Consider the following 21,727-nt stretch of genomic DNA (forward strand, 5'->3'; position numbering starts at 1 on the left):
CCATATACTGTATATATACGAGTACAATGGTAATAAATTTCTTTGTACACAAAGGTTAAAATTGTCATGAAGTAATCGATCTTAAGACTTATTTCCACCTTAAGAATTTTTTTCACGCAATAATATCCATACTACTATTATATTAAAAGAAAACAATGTCAACTGAAATATTTACAACAAAATATACTCCATATCATCATATACACAATATATTATTTATTTTTATAATCCAGAGTAAGTATATACTACGAGTGCAAGAATAATGGAAATTGACGTAATACAAAGAATAGAATCCAAAATACATTTGTAGGATGGCTTAAATTCAAACCTACTTCTCATTTGAAATTGAATCACAAATTTCTCTTCCACTTAAATCCTTACGTATAAAATAAAAAACAACTATGCAAATCTATCTTTTTTGCAAGTATGATCGACATGATATAGGCCGGTTTGGTTCTATATGACTAATCTTCCATAATAACTACATTGTGCGGTTTACACTTGATTCATATTCTCCTCCTCATGATGTTATTTTGGTTGATTTACTACCATTTATGTCATGCATAGGAAGAAATTAAATTGAGCTCTTACTACCGGCCTAGCTAGACCTTATAACTTTATAAGTTCATTCGAACTTTGTATCATTTCATCTTTTGAAATATAAACCTAGGTATCACTAGCTCCTTTTTCCATACATGTTGTAGGTAGGTTGGATCCCTTTGGATTATTCGATTATGCTGTTCGACGATCACATTTCTATATCATACTATTGTTTACGATAGAGGATAATTTCGTATGAAACATTGGTTGGTATGGTTTTGATTTAACGTCGAGGTTCATTCAAACATTCACAAGCAATCTTATCTTCGCCTATCCCCCTGAAAATTTATTTATAGAAAAGTTTCTTATAAACCTAGCATATGTGATACGTTGATTAATGATTATTCATTAGAAATTATGCATGCATGCATACACATCTATATTGTTGATTTTGTATGAATATTTAACTAAGAGATTGATCTGTTATTTTTCTTATTTAATCGTATTTTGACTACTTTAATTAAGCAGGATAAGTTTTGAAAAATAAGTTTGGATAAATTAAGTTTGTTTTTTCATTTCATGAATAATTCCTTACAATAATATTAAATCCTACTCTATATGAGTATGCAACACTACATAGTCTACATCATTCGAGACTATAATTATTAGTTTAATTTTGTTAATGGTGATGGATATCAATTAACTATATATAATAATAGTCCTCCGAAAAAAATAATATTAAAAATGTACTCTTAGAAAACAATATAAATAGCGCCCAATATAGAGGAGAACATAGCAAATAACCATTAGGTCAGGCAAACATTTTAAACGACCCCAAAGAGGTTAAGACATTAAGAGTCATATAATCTAAAATAAATAGATAAAGAGCCAATATTAGTTAGCTTATTTTTTAATTGGCGGTGATTATTCAAGAGTAACCATATTAATTAATCAATAAAAATTCAATGAAGCTTTTCTCATCCATAAATATGAAATTGCTGACATTGTCTATAGTTCAACTTTAAGAAATTAAAATGAAGACCAAACATTTTAATTTCCAAGTTGTAAATCATTTCATTTTTGAACCATTCATTAATCTTTTTCTAAGGATTATATAGGCCGGTTATTTAGGTCCATTAGTAGTTTGGAACTAATATTCGACGTACGTACTTCTCTCATTAACATGCGTGGCATGCACATCTATACATTTTTTTTTATTTACGGCCACAAATTCACAATGTAGCTAGTTGTGATGTCTAGGGTATGTCTGCCATTATAAATAATGAGATTGAATTTCATCTACTACAAGTCTACAATGCTACTTGTAGAAACTTTATAATACTAAATAAGCTAAGGAAACCACGGTGGTTGGCGACAGGCAGTGGAAGGCTGATGTCGACAGTGGTGGTGGAAGGCAGTAACGATGTGCACGTAAAAATATTACGGTTTAGGATTTTAGAAGAATAAATAATATGTGTGCGTAGCTGCTCTTGATATCATGTGAATTATTATCAAAGGCTCTACCCAAACTAGCTAGGGAGCCTTGACACTTAACTTAGAGGTGTCAAAATCTGATTTGACCGATCTAATTCGACCTAATTCGAAAAAAAATCCGATCTAAATTTTGACTCGTATGGACACAATAATTTAGCATGACTCAACTTTAATGTTAATCTAATTCTACCAGACTGAAACACTTCTACTAACATTGATTAAATAGACTAGAAAACACTAATCGTTATACAATTATAGATTTACAGATATACCATTAGTATATACTTCATATTACACTATTATTAGTATATACGTAATATGTTTCAAAGTAAATTTTTAGTACTTAAGTCCCAAGTTTTCTGCATATATTAATGCATGCAATGCATGCTTTACTTCATTCTTAAAATTAAAGTTACGTAGCAATTTTACGTTTGATCACTTTATATCCCACTATCCCAGAATAGTATTCTCAGTCAGTATACTTACTTCATACAGCACCTTTTTTTTTTTTTTAAATAAATCAATTCATTAATCAAAAGCCATGCGACATTTACAAATGAAATCTAAATCAACAAATACATAAAATTGAATCAAATAAGGGTTTCTTTCATCAAAGCTACGATTGTTGAAAAGATCTTGCATTGTGGTACATCTCACGCACACATCCCTGGAATATACAGCCTTTTCGAAGAGACGGTCTAACGATTTGTTGTAGCCGTAAGGATGATTTTCATCTAATTCACTTGAACACCTTTGAAGATTTGACAATCATTGCGATCCCGAACAACTCTTTACCAACGAAATGATAATAGGGCAAAAGATGATTACCTTTTTGATAAACTCTAACACACAAAAAACCCTAAACATAAACAAACAACTAAACTAACAAAAACTAACGACTCCACCATATGGAGACGGACAAATATCTACACTACTTGTGTAGATTTATTGAAATCTAAATTGCAAAACTAAATAAAATTAAGGAAAAAGGGTCGGAAATAGTCTAAACGACCAAGATTTTGGAGAAACCCTAGAAGAGAGGAGGAGAGAAGAGGAGAGGAGAGGCGAGGTGTTTGACCTGTTTTATAACATACCCATACAGTACTATCTAAAATTGGAAGATATGTGTTATCTTATGAATGTCACAACCTATGAGCAGGGCGGAGCCAGAAATTTTTTATGAAGGGGGCCAAACTTAATACACTTCAATTCTCCATTTTTTTTTTGTTGCACGTACCATGAGTGATTTTACGTTTATTATTACATTTTTTGCTATTAATATATTTAATCATACTTTTATAAAAATTATAAAAAGTTAAAAAGTGTAGGGAGTAGGTATCGATCTTAGGGGGAGAGTAGATCTTATTACCATAAGACCAGCTAAGCAAAGAACATCCATTATACTGCTTTGCAAAATTTAATAGATATTCTATACCAAGGGGGAGGCCATGACCCACCCCAGTCCCCCCTTGGTTCCGCCATTGCCTATGAGAGTAATAGAGAGTCATGCATTGCATGCCTCGTGAAAAAAAAAAGGGAGAGAGTCATGGAAATAAGATACATGTAATGGCCTATAATGCGATTAAATGAACCTACAATTAACTGATTTTACTATTTAATATGTGTCCCTTCTCATAATATAGTGCCTATATTCATTTTTATGGCCAAATTGTAGAAACTTTAACCAAGATTTCTCATAAATATATTTAAAAAAAAATGGTATTAGCTAGATCATGTGAGACATCGTTAGATTTGTTTCAATGGTGCAGTTTTTATGATATCAATTTTTTATAATTTTTATTAATATAATAATATGTAATTGATGATATAAATTGCTTAAGGTATGTACATCTTGCAAACCGTATAAAATAAACTACGTGCGTATTATATTATGGGGCAGATTGACTAGAAATGCTAGTCTACATGACATTAACTTTAGCTTGGGTAGCAAGGTACACCACACCAATAATAATTATAATGGTAGGTGCATCAATTTTACATAAAATTTGGTGGATAAAGCCATTTTTGCTAAGCTTTATGATAGAGTATAAAAAACACAATTCTAAACTTATAATTGATATCCAAAAATATGTTTTATATATACTTTATCTTTTCGGGGCTTTGCCCCTCTCCTTCACCAAATATATATATATATATATATATATATATATATTTATACTCTGTCCTTTATATTTTTTTGGTAAGGCAAGGGGCGGAGATTAAAAATGGGAAAAATGTGAAGGTGGCAAATCAAACAAGTTAAATCTATTTAGCGATATGTCATTAGGCACATCCAGATTAAGCGGGTGCCTCTATACACTCAAAATTAAAGCAGGTATTGCCCTAAGTATACACCCTCTTTAGTTGATGCTATGCCACACATTCAAGCTACCGTTAGTGTTACATATGTACGCCAATTGTTTCAAATTATTAATGGATTTGTTAGTTCGTTGATTGAAAAATACAATGTGATGTCATTTTAATTTTCAAAAAAATATAAGAAACCATTAGTAGAATAATTAAGTTTAATTTGGCCATTACCACTTCCGCAAGAGGTTAAGACTATTAAGACCTAAGAGTCACATATATTTCTCCAGTTCTCCACATCAAATTATATACAATATAAGATTGAAAAACAACTAAATTTTGCTTATTAGATGGACGGTGTAACTTTAATAATAATAATAATAATAAGAATATTACATTTTACAAATATGCTTCCCTCATTCACAAAATATGAAACAGCTGACATTACCCATAGTCCAACTACATAAAATTTTTAAAATTGTAATTAATTAAAATATAACAAATTTTAATTGTTTTATTCAAAAAATATTCTTCCTTGTTAATATTATTCAAGAATGTCGTCAACATACAAGACTAAACTTAACCCCACGTTTAGGGACAAAAATACTATTCATTTTTGCTTAATTAGATGACATAATCCAACTAGATTAGTGACTTAAACACACTATTTCCTTAATTGCACCTTTAGAAGTTGCCCAAAAGATCTCTCCAATAATAAAATTATTTTCCAATTTGGTAGGGTATATCTATAAGCTAACACTAGCCACAAACCCAAATTTATTGGGACCCCCCTTAATAATAAAATCATATATATAATTCAAATAATAAAATTTAAAAAATTAAGAATAAAATTACATTAAATAAAATTGTAATTATAAAGAGACAAATAAAAGTGTGACATGCAATAAATTAAAATGAAATTAGAGGGGAACATACCTCAGCAAAGGTCAAAGGAATAACAAATATAATTTGCTGAGTCAGCTCACTATTTTTGACGACTTGTATATTCGAGTTGCTACTTCTCGACCCAACCCCTAGGTAGCTTCATGCCCTCATGAAAGGGTAACCATATTATAATTTTCTTATCTTATTTTTGTAACAAAAAATTAAAATTAACTAAATCCTAAATTTTATTACTTTTTATTTTCTCTCTCCATTTTTTTTTGTGGTATAAAATGTGGATGAAGAAACTTTCTTCATTCATCAAGGTTTTTAACAAGAGCTAGCTTAGCAAGCTTGATCACACTAAGAGAGAAGAACATTCATACATATTCATACTTGAGCTTCATTCTTTGTGTGTGTGTATCTACACCTTGCTTGCTTATCGAAATCGTCGTGCTTTCAAAGAAGAAGAATGGAATTGACAAGAGCAAATAACAATAAAATATGGGAAGTGATTCCGTTTTTATGCATGTTTTTGATAGAAGGGTGTACCATTGCCTTAACCATAACCGCGAAATCGGCTATGGCTATTGGGATGAGTCAATTTGTCTTTGTGGCTTATTCGAACGCTCTTTCTTCTATCCTCCTCGTCGTTTATTGCCTCATCTATCATAGAGATAGGTAAGTTAATAACTAGGTCTAACAAGATAATTTCATTACATATGATCATTTTGAATAATTTAAGATAATTTTACATATGATCACCTAATAAATTTTTTTTTTCTTTTCTTGAATGGGCAGTATGAAAAAGGTTTTCAATGTCAAGCTTCTCACACGATTCTTCCTCCTCGGTCTTACGGGGTTCGTTCAATTCTCTCACTCACGCTATTCAATTTTATCATTTATCTCTCTTTTACGAATTATTTCATGAATGCACACATGCGCGCGAACACATACACATACACACGCCGCCCTACTAGATTCGAATTGCTTGCATCGTTGCATGTTGCAAGTTGAATCTGGTAGGGCAATGTCTAAGCTAAGTCTATGTTGGCGCCCTTAGCTTCATATATATGAAAGTCCTTGTTGGTGTACTATTCTTCAATATAACAAAAAATAAATAATAAAAATATAATTTATGGTTTCTTCAAGAACTATATCTTAGGTGCCTAACTATCATAACTTGGTGGGCCTTATAATTATGATTGTTTTTGTTAAGTTAGTGGTGATATGAGTAACATACGTAGTAACTTGATTAGCTAAAGAATGTTACATTTATATTGTTTAAATTTTTAGTGTCATCCAATCATATAACTTAGAGTAGTACATTAAAACTACTGTTTTTTAGGTAGTCAGGGTTTTCTTATTAATTCGTTGACAGGTATAATAAACTTATTATGAAAATAACATTATTATTTGATCACTAAATCAACGGTCTCTCAAAAAAAAAAAAAAAAAAAATATTGGCTTTTTTTTCCTTTTTTTTTTGGATGTTTGGTAACTTAAAGTTGTACTCATGATCAAAATTTACAAAAAAATGACCATTATTTTCCAACAAAAAATAATAAAACTATTGTTATCACATAATATAACTGTATATATTGCTATCGTGTACTATAACTAAACTAATCCGTACATGTATATTTGTTTGTGGATGGCAGGATAACAATTGCACAGAACCTTGCATTTACGGGGCTACGTGACAGCTCACCAATAGTTGTTTGTGCAATGGGACTATTACTACCATCCTTCCAATTTTTTCTCAATCTTATTCTAAGGTATACATACCCTTCATTTTCTTACTTCATATTTTGATGAAAATGTCAAATTTTTTATACACCACTTTATAATGCCTCCCACTATAATTTTCCCCTAATTTTTTAAAAATTATTTTTCCTTACGTAAGCATTTTTTAATCATATAAAGTGTAAAGATTTGATGATTGATATTCAATACTTCGTATCATATGAATATATGATGGGTCCTATTAAATCTAATCAATGGTAGCTAAGAGGACCACCTTAAAGGTGGAATTTGTGGAATTTGTTTTAATTGATTGGTTGATTTTTTTTTTCTTTGGAAAAAAAATTGGGGCTTAATCTTTCTACGCCATGCAATAGGCTAGAATCAATAGAATATACTGTTTATTCATGGTTTTGTAATTTAATACAATTTGGGCTAGTATGTCATCTACATCATTCTAATGGCTCCAATTTGTGTTCTTGATCCTTGTGACATCAACTTTTGTTTTTGTAGAATGAATCATTAAAAAAGTTATTTGATAAAGGACCCCTTTTTGTCTAATTAGTACCAACCGCACCTAAAATAACGATTCTAACAACCCTTAATTTAAAACTTTTTTTTTATTCTAAGCATAAATCCTAGAATCTAATGGTTCATAATCTGATTCAAATTAAGTTATCATGAGTTACAAACTATTATAAGTAATGTTAATTTTTAAATAACTCAAATTTATAATAATTGACACAGACAAACTTAACATATCTGCCAATACATTATATTGTCTGTATATATAAATAATTACATAATAATAAAAATTATTTTAAAAAAGTTTATATATATATTTGAAAAACTTTATACCGAGTATTATGTACTAAGCAACAGTACATTACTACATTTTATATACTTGTATTTGTGTTTTAATATATTATTATAAGGTTTTAAACATATATATATTATTATAGTTAACGTAAGTCAAAGTAAATATGGAGCAATTGAGTTATTATGAAAAAAGGGAATAAGGTAATTAAAAAAAAATGAATTGAATCAACGTATTGAAAATGACTACATTATGCGTTAAAAGATTCTTATATAGGGTATTAGGGATCTAACTTGCTTTAGTTCTTACTAGAAGCCATAAAAAATGCAAGAAAGATTACTCCCAAAAAAAAAATCTATTGAACTCCCACCAAGTTTTGTTCTGAAATTTGACTAAACTATCATTTTACACCCATAAACAGGAAGGCTAAGTTGAACATAGAGAGCAAAAGCACCCGCATCAAGCTCACCGGGGTCATGGTGTCTATCATCGGAGCAATCACGGTCGCCGTCTACCTCGGCCCTTCCATCCTACATGGACCAATTATCGGTCCTATCATGCTCCGTAGCTCTAAGTTTCAATTCGTGTTTATCACCACAACAGAAGAATGGATGTTTGGCACCTCTTTGCTAGCTCTTGCTACTTTCTTCATTGCAATTTGGAGCATGATACAGGTATATCATTTAGTAATAGTAAATCATGTAAATTTCTCTTTTCATTTACTAATAAAGATTTTAGTGTAAAAATAAATAATCTAACACGTAAAGACTGGTAATATTTTGAATGATAGGTATCAACATTCTCAAGATTTCCGGATATGATGGTGATAGTAGCTTGTTACACTGTATTTGGGACCATCCAAACATTTTTTGTGGACATCATTGCAAATGGAGATTTGAGTGCTTGGAAATTACATTGGGACTTAGAGCTTCTTATTATCGTCTTAACAGTATGCATTCACCTTTTTATTTTACGTGTCATCAATAAGTACGTAAAAATATATTTGAGTCTGATTAATTTGTCAGTAATTAGACATACATCTAATAGGAGGCAAACTGTTTTTAGTTCACATAATTCTTATCTTACTAACTCAGTAACTCTTATCATCTCAAGGGTACGTAATTAGAACATTTTAAGGATTCGAAATGAATAATAGGGATTTTCGTGATTTATGAGAGGGCGAATCGAGGTACTAATACATGAGATGTGGTTAAAAAATGCAGGCATTGTTTGGGACGTTAGTGAGGAGCAGAATCCAAGCATGGTGCATGAGTTTGAAGGGCCCAATGTATGTGGCTATGTTCAAGCCTGCTGGGATATTTTGGGCTAACTTTTTTGGCGAAAGCTTTTTTGGTACTCTTTGTTATGGAAGGTACTCTTCAATCTCTCTTTATCTCATTCATATAATTAAATTAAATTTCAATGAAATGACCATTGAAGCTTCCATGAGTCATGCATGACTTTATCATTTTGTGAATATAAGAATCAAATTAATTATTATTGCTATTGTTGCCATCGAAAGTTCGTCCTTTACACTTTGAAATATCAAATATTGTACGGGTTTACTTTTGAAAACTTTAATCATAATTTTTCACAATTACATATCAAAACATTATTATGTGAAATCTTGCTTGGTAAATTCGTCTAGTTGTGTATTTTCAAAATAATAATTGTGCAAAAAAAAATTCACATATAAAATTGAATATATTAATTGTTGAAAGTTGAATTAGAGTCGGTGTAAATAATAATTTTAATCGATGTATTAGGTTTTTGTCTTCCAATTTGTTTTTCCATATACTAGAATCAAAGTCATAGATAAAGAAAAAAAAAAAAAAAAAATTGAAAGCCTAGCAATTTGCGGTTTTGCATAGATAACCAATTAATTCTTTAATCTTATATTTGATGATTTTCTTAGACGAATATTGTGCTTACATATGTACTATGAGCCAAACTGTGGGATCAACAACTAATTACGTACGAATGGAGCCCTGCATATATTGTTTTAATTTATTTTAAATTTTTTATTATAATTTTTTTTGGCCTTACGATAATCCATTGAGCCATGCATGCATGATCATGAAAAGGCGGAAAGGTAGTAAATTACGTACGTAAAAAATCGAGAACGAAATATTTTTGGAAATGGTATGATTTCAATTAGAAATTGGATAATTAATACAAGTTATTTTATATAAACTTGACAATGTCTCGTTATCACTACATAATCTGTCATATTTTTATTAGCAAGTGGAAATGTAATGCAAAGAAATAACGTATGAATACTATGCTTGTCTAATTTAATCAATCATGTTGTTAGTTTATACTCCGTATTATATTATTATTATTATTTATTATTATTATAACGATTAATTTCAAATATAGATGATTCGAGTTAACCATATTAATAATTTTGGCTATATTTATGCAGTGTGATGGGTACAATAATAGTAGGGGTAGGGTACTACACAGTACTATGGGGAGTGAAGGAGGAAGCTAAAAAACAAGCAGATGATTCAACTAAAACTGCTCCATCTGATGACATCAAAACCCCTCTATTGCAAAATCAAGACGCCGACGAACAAGTGTGAAGTGTATTCCTTCATTTTCTACCAATAAAACTAGGAAAAAAAAATTCGCAGGTACGATAATATTCTTTTCAATATTGTTCTTTTTATTGTTCTTATTCGAAATTATAATAATTATATATTATACGTATAAAAAAACTTAGTTATGATTAGTTTTATATGAAGTATAAAATAAATGTGTGATTAATGAAAATACTAACAAAAACTCACGTAAATTTATTTTAATTGCAGGGTTATAAAATTAAAGCTTGGGGGGAGAAATTTTCTTCCATTTTCTAAATTGAATTTGGAGGAAGATGAGATGAACTTCAGGTTTTCGCGAAGATCTGTGGGTTTTAGTAATGGGTGAAATAATGTGAATTATTTTCTGTAGAATATGAAGCTAATGTAAATATATTATGAAAATTAAGATGTATTATTGCCCGATTTTTTGTGGGAGCTAGTTTTAATGAGGTGTATCTCTTTGTATGTGCGTAATTTGAAAGCATGCAAAGTGTATGTTCTTAAGTTGAGGGCTTGCTTATAGTTGCTTCTCTCTTCTCTAGAACTCGTCTATTGTAATTTTTGTTTTTATTTTCAAAAATGAAAAAAATAAATAAAAATCCAATGGTGCATTTCATGCACGTGATTTTCGCTAATCAGGAAAAGAATTTGACGCACCTGCAAGATTGAAAGATGTATTATTCCGATTCATAAGCAATCAGTGTTATGCGGTAAATCATCAAGCTTAAATCTTGATTAGGAAAGCTTGTGATCGATAAATTTACCGTTTTTTGCAATGTACCAAATGCACAATCATCTTTAAATTCAATTTAGGAATGTACGTAACATAAGTAAGGTTAGAAATTCATGTAGGCCGAAGTTTTTTCTTATATATTAAAAAGCCTAGAGAATGATAATATTATATCCTGTTTGAGTCGCGACTCTCATGAGTTGTGACATAGTTAAATGCAACTTAGCATGTTCTAATAAGAATTTTAAAAACAAGAAGATTGAGATCACTTAAATTAAGTGATGCATGCATGTTTAAAGATAGTGTTACGCTTTTTTATTGCAATTAAAAGGGCATCAACTTCATTCTAACAACCTAACCTTAGACCTACCTCACTTAATAATGGTAGGTCATGAGTATAATTTTTCTTTCATGGAAAAATATAATGATCATTCCCTTTTAATGTTCACTATTTTTAAAAATAATAAATTTGGAATATAAGCAAGTCAACCTAACTTTTCCTTGGATTATAAGAAAATTGAATTAATTCTCCAGATAAATTCAAATAGTTAGAGATGAACAAAAAATTATCTACAATTGCAATTTCATATATTACGATTTTAATTTACTTGGGATATGCCCAAGTAATTTCTGCCAAGGTTTATACGGTTGGAGACAACCATGGTTGGGGCCCTGGCAATGATTATTCAAAATGGGTTAAAGGAAAAACTTTTTACAAGGGTGATATTCTTGGTTAGTATTTCTCTAATAATTATTTATTTAATTGTTTCTATTTTTTTTTTCTTGACATAATTTGGATAACTTAATTTGAATCTCCAAGCTAAGTTAATTTATCTTTTTTTTTTTTTTTTTTTGGGGGGGGGGGGTGTAGAAAGTAGCAGTCTATCTATCTAATACATTAATTTTCACCACTAGGCTAGGATCTTGTGCAAGTATGAATATATATGTTGTCTTGCGTTGAACGGTAAATCAAGTCTTGATTTTATAGCATAAGCTAAGTGATTTGGGCTTCTTAAATGGCATGGTGAAATGGTTTAAAGAAATACACTACATACGTATATATAACTTAAATTACACGTACATATTATGAAATATGTGATTACTCGATCAGGCAGAACAATAAAATTTTATCTAATCAACTAATTAAAGTTAAATATTTAGGGCTTTCCAAAAAAATAAATAAATTAATTAATTAAATAAAATAAAATATTTAGGGAAACTTAAATCAAACTTGACTTGACTTGAATCGCCTCCCCTATATCCAATTTAAAATACTTAAACACTGGAAATTAAACCCAACCCTTTTCAACCTTTTGGTATTTATAAATTATTTTGTCACAATTAATAGAAGAATTACTTTTTATTGTTCAATTAATTGAAAAATTAATATACTACATGTAGTTAAAAATATTGATTGGGCTGTTTTTGGTGTATTAGTTTTTCGTTATGCAGAAGGATACAGCGTAGATGAAGTGGATGCTAAGAGATTCAAGAAATGTGATTCAACATACTCTTTATATTCGGCAACAGATGGGAATTCTTCAATCACTCTTAAAAAATCTGGAGTTCATTATTTTATTGGGGGTTTATTTAATGAGTGTTCTCAGGGCATGAATCTCACTCTCACTGTCAACTAATTAAATCCTTTTAATTCTTTATTTTTTTTTACTTGTATTATTCTTAATTGATAAGTAATTATTGGATCCTTATTCAAAAAAATTCAATGAATAATCACATATACGACATGAATTTTTTTTTTAATGTAAGAAAATTATATTACATATATCAATATCACCTTTTCATATTTTAATTATTTTGTACTCCGTACAATTTACAAATAATTGTTAAATTTTTTAACAAATATGTAAGAGAAAAATTAAAAATTTATATATATATATATATATATACTCTCTTTGTTTCATTATACGTAGTAATTTAATTAGAGACGACCCAAGTAGCTAGGTGCGACCAAATTAATACATTAATATTGGACTTCTAAAACTGATTATTGGTTTATAAATATAAATTGATATAAAAAATCAAATTTACAGATTCTTGATTAATAAGATTTTACTAGAACCTTGGAAGTACAAGTAGGTTACTTGGGAAGAGGGTTACCCTAATAGTAGTGGAGTACCCTAATTAAATTAAACCCTATTTCTTCTATTTATTTTTATAAATACCTTCTTTTCACTTAGATAAACCTACCATTATCTCTTGTCTTAATTTCCAATCAAAATATTTGCAAATATGGGTAGAGCAAAATTTTCAAACACTTACATAGAGAAGAAAAGTCAAAGAAGCTCATGTTTCCGTCTAAAAAAACAAACTTTGTTCAAGAAAGCTCGTGAGCTATCGATCTTGTGCGATGTCCCAACATGTGTTATGGTCTTTCCTCCTAAAGAAGATAACGCGAATCCCGTCCAACCCGAAGTTGTTTCCTACAACGGAGAAGAAAAACACCAAGAAACCCAAAATGCGGCGAACTCGGAGTTGACTCGTACGATAATTAAGCGTTACATGGCATGCCCCAAGGATGATAATTACAAGAAAAGATCAAGTAACTTAAGTGATGTGTTAGGAGATGTTGTTAATGAAGAGAAGAAATTACTTATTAGGTCAAACGATCAAGATTTGAAGTCTAATATATGGTCTGAGAATACAAATCTTTCTGATTTAACACAAGAACAACTAATTCAATTGCTTGGTAATTTGGATAACAAACTAGATTCCGTGACACGTAGAATTGATGTGATTAAGGGTTTTGAAATTGATCAACAAGAAGATCAAAACTTGTTCGATGACATCGTATTTTCGCCGTCCGATTTCGATGGGTTGTTTGACGATCTTTTTGAGCCTACCGTAGAGTGTCATACAAGAATGTTATACAATATGGATATGGTGGGTCCTACTCCTAGTTACAATGATGTGGATCAACGGTCAGGATTTGTTCCTCTACAATCGCTTCCTACGATGGGTTCCGATTCGAGTTACTATGGTGTTGATCAAGGGTTAGGATTTGCTGATAATTGTTCTCTACAATCGCTTCTTATGATGGGTGATCAAGCGTCAGGATTTACTGATGATGTTCCTCTGCAATGCGGCTTTCCGACGATGGGTCCCACTTACTGTAATCAAGGGTCAGGATTTGTTGATGATCAGAGTTTTCCTATGATGGACCGTCCGATGTATTGTGATCAAACGATGATGGTTATCTTATGATGTCTGATATTTCCACTTCCGCAGCGCAGTTAAATTAGTTATTTTATACGGCTCCAAGACGGAGTAATGATGTCGAAGAGATTCAATCCGTGTTTATTAGTACATTGTACTAGAGTACTACTTTTGTTACGTTGCTGATTCATTAATATTCTTATATATGTTTAATGAATTTCTTTAATTTAGAACAATGTTATTTACCCTTCATTTAATTCTTTGTATTGACTATCTGACTCTATTGAGTAATGTTTAATGGTAAGAGTATTTTTTTTTTTCAATTACTTTAATTAATTTAATTCTTATTTCCTTTTAATAATGTAATTTTTCTTGTTAACCTGGTTCAAATAATATTACAATGGGATCCCTGCCTCAAAAACTTTTACAGCAATTTTTGTTTTTCTTTTTTAAAATATAATACAGCAAATCTATAGTAACATTGTCCATGAATTAATGAGTACGTGTATATAGAAATACTCCGTACTTGTTAAGAAAATAAATTGAAGGCGAAATAAAAATCCGTACATTCGACCAACTAACATTGATTAATGAAACTCGATGCTTACATATAGTCTAGCATTACAATAATGCTTAATTGATATTGCAAATTAAGGTTACACTAAATTTTTATTCTCTAGGAAGTTTGAAACTTTGCACATTTTAATTTACTACTTTTGTATATAATATAATAGTAGTACCAATTGAACCAAATGCATAAGCTTTATATAGAGAGTTATAACTTATTATGTTAATTAGGCCTTAAGAAGATAAGCATCGAGGTCTTGGAAAGTCTTGACAGCAAAAGCCTTGAAAATGATTTCAGGGTCAGGGGCATCATCTTTGGCCTTCTCGAATTCACATGACCATTTCACCAAGCTTCCTTCATCTTTCGGTTCGACTGCGAGTTGTGCCTTGAAACTCTTGTAGAAGGTTAGTATGTCGCCTTCAACTACAGAGTATCCTACTGTCTTCTTCGCTTCGTCTACCACGTCGACCTTCTCCTTTGACATAGTAATCAGGGGAATTCCTGTAAAATTACATTATAAGGGATATTAACAACTGTGATTAGAGTAAAATGCATGTAGACAAATTTGCAGATGTAGCTAGTTTATTTAGTTGCTAACTTGCTAATATATAACATCATGTGTGTGACACATTAATTAAATAGCATAATATTATGAAAATTGTTGTATAATCAATATAATATAAACATGAAACATCTACATTGTGTATTGGTACTAGCTAGTATAGTACATGTATTTTGTAACTTTGATAACTAGTGCATAAATTAATTTAAACCCAATGTCAATATATGTACCAAATCCGAATATATAACACAACCCAAAACCAACCCGAGCAACTAATAGAACAGCCATAATCTACATGTATATAAAATTATGTTATATGTTGTGATCATGGTAAAAGTTTAGTGTACCTTCAGCAAATTTGACAAGGCGAACCGATCCAACATCCTTACCATCACCTTCAAGGACCTCAATGCTCTTGTATAACTCAGGGAATGCCTTAGGAAAGAGCTTGTCTGAATCCCTAATGCTGTTCCAGAACTTCTCTGGATTACTCTTAACTTCTACATCTACCTCAAGCTTTCCAATAGAAGCCATTGTTTATCCTCTCTAATAATAAAATATAAAGATATGATATGAAATGATACAAGATTAATGTCACATGATATGAGTTTATATAGGAAAATTTTTTGGAGTGGCTTTAAATTTAGAGGCTAGCTAGTAGTTCAACTGTTTTATAACATTTAAATTTACATATAATTAATTGTCCCACTCTTTTTGGTGGTGTCATTTAATTTGGTGTTGGTCCGATCCATATATATTATGCATGGGTGAATATTAATTATGCATCATGTACTATGATGATGATGATGATATTTGAATTATTGGATGGCAAATTGCTTCAATTGTGACTGAATTGATGACTAGTTTGATAATATTTGAGAGTGATGGGGGATTGGAACATGCTTTAATTAGCTAAGTACCTAACTAAGTACACAATACTTATTAGCCCTCAAAATGTGTATGGAATTAATTAAATAAATTTTAGGATGGTGAGTTTATTATGGTTAAGATGTTGAAATATGAAACAACCCTAATAAGATGGAGAGAGATTGAGGGCCAAACTAGTTACAACTTTGAATCATTGAAACACAATTCATGGCTAGCAATTAGGACCATTGTTTACTTTGATCTTTAAGGGGACGATCATCACATATCAATGAGGTTATAAATTTAAACATGAAAAGAAAAAAAAGTAAAAACAAAGCTTTAATCAAGGTTCAAGAAGACAAATGGGTCATTTAGATTGGATTTATGTCAATTTAATATAGATCGGGTTATATTCAGGTGATGAGTCATCCTTTGACATAACTTTTTTGTTCTTTTATTCTGTTTGAATTCATATATATTTGTCTATTCTCAATCAATTTTATGATAATCAAATAGTTATATTGAGATATCACTATGTCGAGTTTAGGCACAAATCGAATATCTCAAATCAATTAATCATAAACTCCTTAAAAGGAGATTGGGATTTGGGAATAAACTAAAAACCACCACCCCCCAACATCCAACAATCTTACGGATGGCTAGTAGTAAAAGTGGAGCCAACTTGTGGAACCCGTCCAAATCTTGAATTTGTAGCCGTAAATAGCTAGTTAGCTGGTATAAAAAAAAAAATAAAAAAAAAAAATAAAAAGATTAAGATGGGCGGCAGTAGGCACTCGGTACAGGCTTCTCTTTTTATGATTGATTGCACCTACAAATCTACAATCAATAGTTGAGAAGCCCATTGCGATTATTCTAGGCTTGACCCAACAGTATGGGCTATAGTTTTCAATGATCCGTATTTAGATCATTTCCGAACCATATTTGATTTTTAGAATTAAACCAGTGAGTAGGGGCGAAGTCAGAATTTTAAAGTTTTAGGGGCCGACTAACACTTTAATAAAAAAAAAAATTAATGTAAACATAGTTGGATAATTTAATTATACTACGAAAAAAAAAAAATATTGAATCTTTTTTTAAACCATGCATTCTACTAAAAATATATACGAAGTATTTGTTAGATTATCTTGTATGAGATATCCTACACACTGGCGGACCTAGGAAGTAACAAGGGCCCCAGAAAAGAGGGAGGGAAAATATATAGTGTTCATCAAAGAGACCTGTTATTATGCATAGGCGGCTCTTTGATCCACAAATAGGCCCATAGCATATTCACTGTAACCCGTAGGGCCCATACCACCAATTTCCTTTGCTTTCAATTTTATAGTAAAAGAGACCAGTTGTGTCTAACAACCGGTCTCTTAGATTGTCTTTTTTTTTTTCCTTTTACCAAACTTTTGCTTATGAACTTTCTGCTTCTGTTTTATGTGAGCATCATTAATTATGCATTCAACCATTTTTTTTTTTTTTTTTTTTGTGAAATCTTTCATTTAATTTATGAAAAATCAAGTAATAAAATTTATGATTTTAAAATTATAAATAAATATAGTCATACTTTGATTATTTTTTAATCACCATATGTATGTAGATGATACCAATCATGTACTTTTTTTTTTTTTTTGAGTTCATTTGATGAAATTCTTCCCATTTTGTTGCACTTTTATTTCAATGCACATATTTGGTAATTAAGTAATTTATTTATAATTTAGTTTTAAATGAGTAAAGCAATTAAGAAAAGTTATTGTATATAATAGTATAAATTACCATATATAAAGTAGCTTTTAAACTTGTGAATGATGGATACAAAATACATAGAAAGGTAATTTATTGAGCATATAGAATACTTTTAAGGAAATTCTCAACGGTAACCCCCAACTTTTGCTACGCACTAATGGTAACCTCCCCCTTTTTTATTATACAAAATGACCTTAGTTAAAAAATTCATCTCACTCATAACCTAATTTCATTAAATATTAACTATAGTTAGATTTATATTTTTTAAAAAAAAAAAGGAAAAATTAAAAAAATTAACCCTAACCACCAAAAACCAGCCACCAACTGCCAAGCCACCACCTGCCCAGCCACCATCTCCCTTCCGGCACACCACCCCAAGTTCCTCCGATCGCCGGCGACGCTACCCAGAATCCCCCGACCGCCGATGATGATGCGCCAACTCCACCTCAAACACCGCCACAACCCTCCTTCCCTCTCCTCCTTCTCACCGTCACCACCACTAGATCGCCGATCTCGGAAGCTCGACCACCCCCAGACCGCTAAACCCAAACACGAATTGGATTTTGTAGATCAAACTAGGAGCGACCGCTTCAATGGAATGAGCTCCTGAAGGGCCTTGCGGTGGCTCTGTTGTGGACTGAGTGCAATGGTGGCTGTTATGGTCGAATTGGAGGTGCTGGTGGTTAATTCGGCGACTAACGGTGGTTGTCTCGTGGGAATCAACTGTTGGTTGGTTGCGGGCTGCTGTGCGAAGGAGTTGTTGCGCTGGAGTTGTACGGTGATGGGTTGAAGGTGGAGGTAGGGAGGTGGTTGGTTGCGGGCTGCTGTGCGAGGGAGTTGTTGCGCTGGGGTTCGGCGGTTTGGGTGTGAGGTCGGTGTTTCAAATGAGGGGGTTGGGTGGGAGGTGGCTCCGATGAGGGTGGAGGTGGTGTTGGCTAGATCCGGTGGGGATGAAGGTGGAGGTGGTGGTTGGGTTGATGGTTTTTCTTTTTAGTTTTTTTTTTTTTCAATGCTAACCATAGTTAGTTTTTTTAATTATTAACTCTCATTAATGTCATAAGTGAGATAAGTTTTTTAATTGGGGTCATTTGTATAATAAAAAAAAAAAAGAGGGGATTACCATTGGTGCGTAGCAAAAGTTGGGGGTTACCGTTGAGAATTTCCCTACTTTTAATTTGATCATTGTATTATATTGATAACTAAAATGTAAATTATTCCATATTTGCAAAATGAAAATTTAACTACCAAAATAAATGCTTAAAATTTAAAGGCTAATTAACGATAATATACCGTACGCGTTTTTCTCTCTTATTAAAAATCCTGGATCCGCCACTGATCCTACATATCACAATTATCAAAATAATAACATACATATCAATCTTGATGATATGCAAACACTTCCTCTATTCTTCTTACATATATGCCTAGATTTATTAAAACAAGCTTCATAATATATTTCGTTAGCCATCAGTATATCTAATTAAGTATAAACATTACCAAAAAAAAAAAAAAAAAAAAAAAAAAAAAAAAAAAACGAAATATTAATAAATTGAGATGAATCTATTAAGATAATTTTTAATTATATTGTATCTTATTTATAAATAGGAAAAGGACAAACAAAGTAGCTTAGGTGAATAAGGGAAAAAAATTAAATGGATCATCTAAAAATGTTTAGTAATGAGTAAACTAATCCTGGTATTTAATCCTTAAACCTTAGCAATTAACATTATAAAGAAGAATTTCACAAATTATTATAAAAAATTAAGAAAATAAAATAAAATTACTGATTGAGTAGTGAAAGTGTGAAACAAATCAACAATGACGAAGCCCTCAGTAATTGTGGTTTCAAAAAGAAAAAAAAAATACTGGGCTTGATCCTAGGATCTAGGACACCAAACAATGAGATTCAAACCATTATGGCAAGCCTTAAGAATAAGTAAATTAGTAACAAGAATATTATTTATTCTAAAAATCTATATGGGCCAGCAGTTAAAATATATAATAAACCACGAAATTGGGCCACGGGGGTCGGGCCTCCACCCACCCCCCATGTAGCTTCACCCTTGCTAGTGAGTAGCCCGGGTGTTGCCTCGGGATACTACTTCTATAGTTGTGCAACTGCTAATTTTTAATAGTATTTAATAGTATAGTGTATGTAGTATGTTTATTCAATACTTTTATAGTATAATATTATTTAGTGTGCAACATTAAAGCATAATCGACTATTTGCCTAGATGGTTAAACAATAATATTTCTTCAAAGATGTTAAGGGTTCGAACCTTCTCATCCATATGTTTTTTTCAATATAGTTGAGGCAACATCAAGTATTGTTGCTTTGTTGGTAGTGCGGATGATGTGGCATATTGAGGAATTGAGTGGATGACGTGGCATAATAAGGAGTTGAGTGAGTGACGTGGCGTAGAGACGTTTTTAGGAACGTCTTTGTGGCATATTGAGGAATTGAGTGGATGACGTGGCATAATAAGGAGTTGAGTAAGTGACGCGGCGTAGAGACATTTTTAGGAACGGTTTTTAATATATTAGTATAGACTAGTTTTTGGGCCTGAGCAATGCCCCGAATTATTACATGGAACTGATCAGTAATATATGTTGTAACTCATGATTCAATTTTTTTCTAATCCAATTTTGTATTCAAAAGATCACATATAAAATCACACAACTTGGTGGTAAGAAAATTAGTTCTAGAATTAGAGGTTTTGACTTCAAATCTTGTGGTGAAAATACTCGCAAATTTTTAGCTAAGCTAGCTGTAACAGCTATATTAAGAACATATAGCACTTAAAAAATGAACATACGTTTTTTTCCATTATTTTTTATATTAACTATCTCTCTCTCCTTGTTTTTTATCTCTATTAATTTTCTCTCTCTGCTGTTTTCTTCTTCATTTGAAACTTTCTCTCTCTTCCTTTTTTCCTTTCCTTATGGAGTATTAGTTAATTTTCTTCAATCGTTACACCTCTTTGTCCTATTACTTTGGATATCCTCCAATTCGTCACCATTGTAGCATTATCCATCGTCATCATCTTCGTCACGATTGTGAATCTTGAGGTAAATTTGAGTTTTTTTTTTTTTGTTTAAAAATACGTGAATATTACTTGTATAAAATTGTTGATTTCTATTAGTTTTGCATTTGTGATTCCTAAATCCTAATCTACCATGTTATAGATTGATAATTATTATCTTCTCTATGATGAATCAAGATTAGATTTAAGGTGCATATTCAAATTTTTGGAGTTAAAATAATTACAATCGAACTTGTGTATAACTTCTGTACAAAATATATATAAATTAAAAAATTAAAAAAAAAAATGACCACGCAGTACTTTAAATTTGAACATTTTGTACAAAATGAACATTTTATACACTAAAATGAACATTTAGTACATAAAAAGTGAACATATTGATTTATTTTATCTTTATTTTTCGTTAATAATTATTTATAATTTATTTGAACCTATATGAACATATAAAAATCATGTTCATTTTGAATAAATGACATGTTCACTTTTTTCGTGCTTATTTTTTTATATTAAATGTTCATTTTATTTAGTGTTCATATATAATTATAAAATGTTCATTGGACTAGGTATGGTCCAACTATTCTATTTTTATACGAAGTATGCAAAAGTTCATATTTAATATACTAAATGTTCATATTTCTTTTTTGACGTGTCCATTTTTTATT

General features: G+C 30.9%; 2 protein-coding genes across 2 annotated transcripts; one reads left to right on the forward strand and one right to left on the reverse strand.

Annotated features, from left to right (window-relative positions):
- Positions 1-5,458: 5,458 nt before the first annotated feature.
- On the forward strand, positions 5,459-11,003 carry LOC145582849 (WAT1-related protein At1g70260-like). Its single transcript, XM_081639875.1, has 8 exons — positions 5,459-5,904; positions 6,025-6,084; positions 6,885-7,001; positions 8,205-8,457; positions 8,574-8,732; positions 9,007-9,155; positions 10,209-10,419; positions 10,597-11,003. The coding sequence occupies exons 1-7, from the start codon at positions 5,696-5,698 to the stop codon at positions 10,366-10,368; spliced, it is 1,107 nt and encodes a 368-aa protein (XP_081496001.1). The 5' UTR covers positions 5,459-5,695; the 3' UTR covers positions 10,369-10,419; positions 10,597-11,003.
- A 3,811-nt stretch (positions 11,004-14,814) lies between these two features.
- LOC145581768 (MLP-like protein 423) lies at positions 14,815-15,992 on the reverse strand. The gene is made up of 2 exons (XM_081638794.1): positions 15,750-15,992; positions 14,815-15,341 (listed from the first exon to the last, which is right to left on the reverse strand). The coding sequence occupies exons 1-2, from the start codon at positions 15,934-15,936 to the stop codon at positions 15,067-15,069; spliced, it is 462 nt and encodes a 153-aa protein (XP_081494920.1). The 5' UTR covers positions 15,937-15,992; the 3' UTR covers positions 14,815-15,066.
- Between the last annotated feature and the right edge of the window lie 5,735 nt (positions 15,993-21,727).

This window comes from Chenopodium album, chromosome 15 (assembly GCF_948465745.1).
Source record: "Chenopodium album chromosome 15, dcCheAlbu1.1, whole genome shotgun sequence".
Lineage (NCBI taxonomy): Eukaryota > Viridiplantae > Streptophyta > Magnoliopsida > Caryophyllales > Amaranthaceae > Chenopodium > Chenopodium album.

Excerpts from the sequence above, each read along its gene's own strand:
- LOC145581768 (XM_081638794.1), bottom strand. The coding sequence starts at position 15,936 with ATGGCTTCTATTGGAAAGCTTGAGGTAGATGTAGAAGTTAAGAGTAAT. Across the intron at positions 15,342-15,749 it reads CCTTGTCAAATTTGCTGAAG|GAATTCCCCTGATTACTATG; the intron begins GTACACTAAACT and ends GTAATTTTACAG.
- LOC145582849 (XM_081639875.1), top strand. The coding sequence starts at position 5,696 with ATGGAATTGACAAGAGCAAATAACAATAAAATATGGGAAGTGATTCCG. Across the intron at positions 6,085-6,884 it reads TTCCTCCTCGGTCTTACGGG|GATAACAATTGCACAGAACC; the intron begins GTTCGTTCAATT and ends TGTGGATGGCAG. Across the intron at positions 7,002-8,204 it reads TTTCTCAATCTTATTCTAAG|GAAGGCTAAGTTGAACATAG; the intron begins GTATACATACCC and ends ACCCATAAACAG.